This window comes from Echeneis naucrates, chromosome 18 (genome assembly GCF_900963305.1).
Source record: "Echeneis naucrates chromosome 18, fEcheNa1.1, whole genome shotgun sequence".
In the NCBI taxonomy this organism is placed as follows: domain Eukaryota; kingdom Metazoa; phylum Chordata; class Actinopteri; order Carangiformes; family Echeneidae; genus Echeneis; species Echeneis naucrates.
In genome coordinates, this window is record NC_042528.1 from 5,614,807 (window position 1) to 5,622,468 (window position 7,662).

General features: G+C 44.8%; 1 protein-coding gene across 2 annotated transcripts; it reads right to left on the reverse strand.

Annotated features, from left to right (window-relative positions):
- Nucleotides 1-61: 61 nt before the first annotated feature.
- On the reverse strand, nt 62-7,438 carry tnk1 (tyrosine kinase, non-receptor, 1). Of its 2 annotated transcripts, none has more exons than XM_029526980.1 (14): nt 7,154-7,438; nt 4,688-4,862; nt 4,425-4,495; nt 4,146-4,319; nt 3,865-4,017; nt 3,469-3,746; nt 3,253-3,379; nt 2,964-3,110; nt 2,773-2,867; nt 2,252-2,488; nt 1,756-1,820; nt 850-1,352; nt 672-767; nt 62-565 (listed from the first exon to the last, which is right to left on the reverse strand). In XM_029526980.1, exons 2-14 carry the CDS (start codon nt 4,848-4,850, stop codon nt 389-391), a joined length of 2,286 nt encoding a protein of 761 aa, XP_029382840.1. In that variant the 5' UTR covers nt 4,851-4,862; nt 7,154-7,438; the 3' UTR covers nt 62-388. The 2 variants fall into 2 exon arrangements, with proteins under 2 accessions (XP_029382840.1, XP_029382839.1); XM_029526979.1 differs by having other exon boundaries at nt 4,688-4,866; nt 7,154-7,437.
- Nucleotides 7,439-7,662: the final 224 nt, after the last annotated feature.

Here is a 7,662-nt window from a genome sequence, read left to right on the forward strand (position 1 = left end):
ACACACACACGGCTCTACATGTATATGACAGGGTCTATCTTAAAGACATTTGATACTTAGATCTAGTCATACAAGACCACATGATCACTTTTATTCAACAAAACAATTTCTAACACAATATGTACAAATTTATTAAGATACAAAAACTATTTGTAAATAATGTTTGTGTTGTGCAGGATAATAGCTCACTGAAAAAACTATTACAAATAAAAACAGTCAAAGTTGTGTTGCTGCCTTTTCCACATTTATGGATCTTCATTATGCTGTTGTTGTCTTCACTGGTCTGTGTCTCCACAGTGATCTTGAATTAGTATTGTACTGGGTAACTCTTGAGTGTCTGAGGTTGTCCATATGAAGCAGGATGTTACTGAAAGAATCAAAAATCACTTCAGACTCTTCTCTCTGCACTTATTACAGGCCGCTCCCGCTCTCCTGGGCCGGGCCTGTCGTCCCGAGTACATCGGAGGAGGTAACGGCTGGCCAGCTGCAGGTTCCACTGGTGTCTGAAGAGGATCTTCATGCAGTCCTCCTTGGAGCAAAGGCTCAGTGAGTACAGCTGCTCCAACTGAGAGAAAAGAGATAAGAGGACAAGGCTCAGGATAGGCTCAAAATACTATGAACATGCATTTAGGTTGAGAGAGAGAGAGGTCAGGACCATGCCACTGTCTGACCTTGAGTTGTTGTTCTGCTCGCACTGGATTCCAGTCGCTGCGTTGAAGTGCAATATGAACCTCGTCAGTGGTCACTCCATGTACTGCCTCCATAACCTGGTCAGGACAGAGCAGCAGTCATAATTTAACCCTATCACCCCCCAAAAAAAGATATTTAATACGTGAGCTGGTTTCTTACATGTGCGATGAGGCTCTCTCGCGTTTTCTGCACATGAGGGGATTTCTCTCGTTCTCTGACCCTCTCCCTCTCTCGATCTCTCCCTCTGTTGTCTGTGTGGTCATCCAGCTGAGGAGTCGAACGTGCCATGACGGCCATCTTAGCCAGGTTGGAGCCTCCAACACCCGGTTGAGGCTGGAGCTGTGGGGGAGGTTGAGGCTGAGCTTGAGGCTGCGTCGGGGGGGCCGGGCCCACCTGAGGGGGCCAGTGACCAACAGGGGCTGGATTGACCGGGCGCCTCCTTTGAGAACTAATGTTCAAGCCTCTGAGGTTGGGGGGTGGCGGGCGAGGAGGGGGCATGATATTGGACTCGCTGAACCGACGAGGGTCCTGCTGCATCACCAAACTGGGAGCTGCCAATGCGGGGTGCATGAGTCTGCCTTGCTGATCCACTCTGGGACCCCCCACTGTGTGAGCTTGAGGCCGGGGTCCGCTCAAAACCGACTCCAGGCTCCGAGTCATACCTGGAGACAGGTTTGGTGTTATGATGGTGCAAAAATCACTCGAGGGCAAAGTAGTCTAATAGTACTGGGTGAGCAAATAGACTCACTGATGCCAGAACACATAGTAAGATCTGACACCAGGTATGATGACAGTGTAGAGATAATCAGGGCAAAGTAATGTTGCCCTGAGGTGTAAAATCAAAAGGTATTAGTAAATTATCAATGTGAAATGTGAAGCCTTCACTCTCCATTTTACTGGGTTAAAACAGAAATTAGGAACCTTTCTGTATTGCTTCCTTTAAACTAGGAAAATGCATCATATCACTGATGTAAACTGCACTATTATAATAACCTACATCCAGATAGATATTAGGTTATATCATGATGATGAACATTTACCAATGTTTGTATTTTCAGTTCCTACCTGCCATCTTCTGCAGATTGGACCCCTCCTTCTCCCTGACAGGATTCGGCCTCCAGCTGCCGCTGCTGTTCAGGCCACACAATATGTACACATCAGTTTAAAAGCCTGGACTCTCAGGTTGTACTGTACGACAACAGGTGACACTCAGTGACTTGACATGGGAGTTAATGTGATTGCTACTCGTTATTTACCTACAGAATACTGTCGGACTTACTAATTACTACTACCTGCATCTTGTACTTACTAAACACTACTTACTACTCATATGATATAGATTTTAAATATGACTACTCTGTAGGGACGACAAATTAAGAGACTGCAATAGACACAAGTCAATACAACAGGGCTGTTAAAACAACCACAGAAGAGGCTTGTTAATTTTGCTTGATGGTATATTAGTAGCTACAAACAGCATGTTGCAGCTCATTTAAAAAACATCCCATATCCACTAAAGAGTAAGTGTAAAACAGACAGGAGGATAAAGGGTATCACTGACTCGTCCAGGGTCTCCGGTGTTCCCCAGGAGCGTTCAGGTTTAATGTCTCCATGGCTGGTGTGTTGCAGACTGCCCTTCAGAGGGCCAGAGATGTGTGGCGAGCTGTGGATTGGGTTGACTGAAGGGGCGGGAGGAGCAGCGGTGCTGGGAGGGGGCAACGCCACCGTGTGGATCGCAGGAAACCAGCTGACCATCAGCGTCCTCTGATTCTGGCCTCTCCATTCACTCAGCTCCAGACTGCAGAGAGAGAGAGAGAGAGAGAGAGACAAGAGAAGCAGAACAGTGGGTTAGGATTTATGGATTACTGCCTCTGCGTGAAAAGCTAGCTATTCTGTAATGATGTTATGGAAAAGGTTATAGTTGATGTATTAAAAAAAACAAAAAAAACACAAAGCAAAGCGAGTCCATGAAATCAGATATGGACTGCACTTTTGTAATGGAGCGGTTTTTAGCCCCCTGTTCCAGCTAAACAAAGGCCCATTGTGTTTGTCTGAGTTCTTTTACTCCTTTCCCTCACCCACCCATGGTCTATCACTGTCACAAAGTCATCGGCCACCAGCGTGAGTTTCCTGGGCTCAGAGAAGTCCCTTATCGCCTGCACCTCCATCGGCTTAGCCTGTTTAGAAACAAGGAGGAGTTAGGAAAAAGAATACCAGGCATTTCTTCAGCGTTTTACACAACAGATGAAGATAAGGTTTGCACATGTTCAGACCTCTGAGACCATTGTGGTGAGCTGGGCGAAGCTGGGCCTGTCAGCAGGATTGCAGGCCCAGCATTTCCTCATAACGCTGTACAGCTCTTGGGGACAATCCTGTGGTTTCTCAAGGCGTTCACCTTCATGTTCCACGCACCACAAAATCTGTATCGCAGGGAGTGAATGTCAGAAGTGTTAAAACACTGAGTCATACCAGAGAAAACATGCAGACAAATACACTGACTGACATGGTTATAAACACGGAAAGCATGGCATGACTGCTCAGATGTAATAGATAAGCATGTACCTGTCGGCCTGACAGACCGAACCAGGGCTCCTCACAGTACGTGAACATCTCCCACAGGGTGACCCCGAACATCCACACGTCCGAGGAATGGGAGAAGGAGCCGACACGAAGACTCTCTGGAGCACACCTGAAGGAAAAGTGTGTAGACATACCAGATAGAGTGTAATGAGAGATGAGATTTCAGTAATAAATCCACTTTTGCCCAAGAGTCCTCACCATGCGAACGGGATGCGTCTGTGTGCCGACATGACGTAATGATCCGTGTCATGGTTCAGGCCTCGCATCAGGCCAAAGTCCCCTATCTTCACCATCTCCCGAGAAGCCAGCAGCACATTTCTTGCAGCCATATCCCTGTGGATGAATCTCCTGCTCTCCAGGTAATCCATACCTGCCACGATCTGGACAGCAAAGAGCCAGAGACGGATCAAAGGGTACTCGTACTGGCGTGAGCGCAGGGTGTCATACAGTGAGCCCAAAGGTGCGAGCTCTGTTACCTAAAGCAGAAAAGAACAGGTCAGTGTTTTCCAGCTCCTAAAATATTAGTTTAATGGATCCCTTCATCGTTCCAAATTATTCCCGGTTTACTGTGTTTAAAGATTAAACCACGCTCACCATCTTGAGGGGCTGTGTGAGCACCACACCATAGAGTCGTATGATGTTGGGGTGATTCAGTGACTGCATGATAGTAACTTCTTGGAGAAAGTCGGACAGTGTGTCTCTCTGCCTTGACATACTGCTCTTCAGGGACTTTACTGCTACAGGAAGCTAAGAAACGTGAAGAGACAAATACAGAAGCTCGGTCAAACCATTAGGATGACATGATTAGCGCACTGAAGAGTCGAAGAAGTTTTAAAAGGAAAAACAAAAAGTAACCTAATAAAACGATCTCTTACCACTCTCCCAGTGGGGGTGTGCCATTCTCCCCTCTTCACCACACCAAAGGACCCCGAGCCCAGCTTCTCCCCCAGAATCAATTCACTGTCCTGGATCAGAGAAGGGAGAGTCCGACTGACTCCTTCCTGGCACTGAGTGTGCTCCACTATGTCTGAACCTCGCCCGCTGAACACCTGCATGCATCAATAAATTCATTAAAGACAAACTCCCACCCCTGCTTACACACGGTTAACGCACAAAAACAGAGAACGATCTTCACATAACAGGGTGTTTCAGACCTTTTGTATCCGCAGCCGTGATCGTGCATTTGCCTTGTGGCGTTTCAGAGCCTCCCATAATCTTCTTTGTGCTGGAAATATAAAAAAAAAATCCCCAAGATCACATTTTTGTTTGTTCACTTTATTATTTCCTATTTACTTTTTTAGAAACCACAGTGACAGAAAAATGGATAGACCAACAATTTAAATTGCCAGTTACTCCTGTACTAATACTTTATGATGTGTGCTGTAAGTGGATGATCAAAGGAGAGGATCAGGCTCACCAGGTTTGCTGATTCCTATCTGCTCCAGGTCAGCCTCTTTGACGTAGGCGAAGTGCTCGATACGGGTGATGTTGAGTCCATCTCTGACGCGCAGGTAGAACTTCTCCAACTGGACCTCGGCCAGGAGTTGGTACAACCACTGAGTGTCCTTGTCCATCAGCATGACCTGGCCGACCTGCCTTTATGGGGGAAAAAATCTAAGTTTATGAGATGGTGCAGGGAACTTTTGTTTTCTGCGTATGAAAATGCAAGTATCTAATTTCAGAATAAAAGTGGTAACTGAGAAAAGCAACCACACTTTCCAATTACAGGCTCAAGACAAAACCCAATGATGCAAATACCAGACAGCCTTCCTCGTCTCACTAAAGAGCCTGTTAAACTGTAGCTTTGCTCCCACTTTGGCCTTGTTAAGTTACTATGGAGACCAAACAAAAGGCCCATAGTGGGTGATGAGGAGGGGGATTGTTGAGTGCCAACTTTTAACAGGATGTGTATTGGTGTTCCTTGAGTATTCATCTCAGTATATCTCTCTCCCCTCAGCTCCTTCACAGTGTTGGCTGATTACATTTTCTTCAACAAGTCCATGTTTTCAATGAGTTTTACACTTTTAACAAACAAATGCAAAGTGAAATAGGTCATGTTTTTACACTATCAGACAGATTGCTAGCTGCCTAAATGAGAATAAAGGAGATAAAAAAAGACAGCTGATGGAAAAAGCAGAGAGGTGGAGTCTCACAGGGAGGAACAGGTGGAAGAGGAGACACGGGAGATAAAACAGTGATTAAACAGATTTTCTTTTTCTCAAAAGCAGAAACACGTCAGCCTGTGTTGAGCGGGGCGGGTCATGACTCATTGTCAACCTCAGACAGTATAGTGAACCTTCCAGCAGACTGAGAGGCAGAAACATTAGCTTGTCATCGCTTTAGGGGCACCAGTCAAACCGGATCCGGTTCACCCACTGTTTATGAACTTACTGAAGCCGTACTGTCTCGACTGCAGCCTGACTTTGCTTTAACTCTGATGAGGCCGTTTTGGCTGCCATTGTCTGCGTCCTAATTTCTGTGAAATAGTTATAATGCTTACGCAGAAGCATCTGCCCTGTCCTGCATCATAACTTTAAGTTTGCATATTTTTTTTTGATTTGCCAGTTATGGGTAGCTAGAAAAGAGACAAGCAAATGTTTCTAATGGTGGATAACACCTTAATGTTCACAGGGGGCTGTGCAGCAATAAATCAAATGCTTATCAGCACACTAGGCCCAGCAGGTATGAGTCAGTGAAGGCCTTTGACATTCTCATGTCAGCAACCCTGGGAAAAATTAACATCCCCACAAACAACCAGCAGAGCTACATTGCCTTCAGCAATAAACCTCCTTACAGCAAAACCAAACATGTGCAACAGTGCACTAGCCCGGGCTTGCATTTATTTCCAGTGCCAAATCCCAATTAATTTGCACTTCACAATAGAGTGAATATGAGGCAAACCCTCTGCTGGGTACACTCAGAGTCAAAAGAAAAACACCACACATGCACATTGGGCAACACAAAGAGCTCTGTGATCACTCTCTCTATGTACACACTGATGAATTTTTAACCTGCTCATCTACTGAAAAATCCTCTCAGTGTACAAGCATGTGTGACCAAGTGCTCAACTCTTTATTTAATAGCCTGGTGTGGCTGAACGGTCTCTGGTTAAACAGTGAAACTACACTTCTCTTGCAGTTTGTTTACACTCGTGAGGCCTTTTTGCTTTGACTGAAGAACAAATCAAGATGAACTCCATGACATAGCTGACACATGATTGTTATTACTCACTGACTAAACCTCATCCACAGAGAATTGCTACTTCCTCTAATTAACTTGGTGTGTCTCTCAAAAATGTATCTGTGATGCTGGGCAACTTTTCAAGTGCATAAAACCTGAGTACATCAAAGTGCAACAGATTTACTCATTCAAATATTTTACTTTCATAAATATACCTATTAGATAATATAACATGCTGCAGTTTTCTTTGGGTAACTCCATCATGCAGCAGACTGGCAGATATGGCAGTTACTGGATTATGATCAGCATTTACATTTTGTAGCTGATGGAAGTGAAAATATTCCAAGCAGCTGGTTAATGTTTAATAAACTCACCTATGAAACCTGGTTCTTTAAGTTAAAGTAACTAATATTTATCGTTGTCATGGAAATATTGCAGTGTAAAAGGACTATATTTTAATGTGACATTTACTAGACACACAAGTATCCTATGAAATATAAATACTCAAACATCTCGGGTATATAATTACAATGAACTACAGTAGATGCAGTTGTATAAGTCATCCACTTATGGCCTTTTGGGATATCGTTCATTCCCATGTTATTCTGTAAAGATGATTTATCTACATGAGATGATTTAAAGCCATGTAGTTAGTTCTTGGCCCAGACTGCAGTGTGCCCACAGATCCGGTTCAGGCTCTCACCGTTAACCTGAAGAGCTCAGTCCTCCGGTGGGTGGCAGCTTCCTCCTAACCACTGGCGGCCCGACAGCACTGATCCATGTTGGCTTTGAGACGGACGGAGGCTTCACACACAAATCTAAACTCCTCTCTGAATCCTGGACTCCTTAGAGATGACCCCCCAGCTTACAGATCCGCCCCAGTGGTCCGGTGAAGATCCAGGTCTGTCTGTTTTATTACATGTATCCGTGAAACACAACAAATGTAACTGTGACCTACCTGAGTGTTTTCGGCTCTTTGCTCCGCCCCTTTCTGTTCCTGAGCTGACCACGCCCCTTCCCGACTCCACCTGAGTTTCAACCTGCTTCACCTCCACGGGAAGCGAAGTTAGATCATGCAAGTGTGCAAATGTGGTCGAACTGGATGAGATGACACATATATTATCATCGCTATTTGTTTATTTTCTATCATATAAAAAGGTTGATGTTGCATCGAACTTGCTCCAATTTCTTTAAACTCAAATTATTTGAGTT

Excerpts from the sequence above, each read along its gene's own strand:
- tnk1 (XM_029526980.1), bottom strand. The coding sequence starts at position 4,850 with ATGCTGATGGACAAGGACACTCAGTGGTTGTACCAACTCCTGGCCGAG. Across the intron at positions 2,868-2,963 it reads TCACCACAATGGTCTCAGAG|GCTAAGCCGATGGAGGTGCA; the intron begins GTCTGAACATGT and ends GTTTCTAAACAG. Across the intron at positions 768-849 it reads GAGAGAGCCTCATCGCACAT|GTTATGGAGGCAGTACATGG; the intron begins GTAAGAAACCAG and ends TGTCCTGACCAG.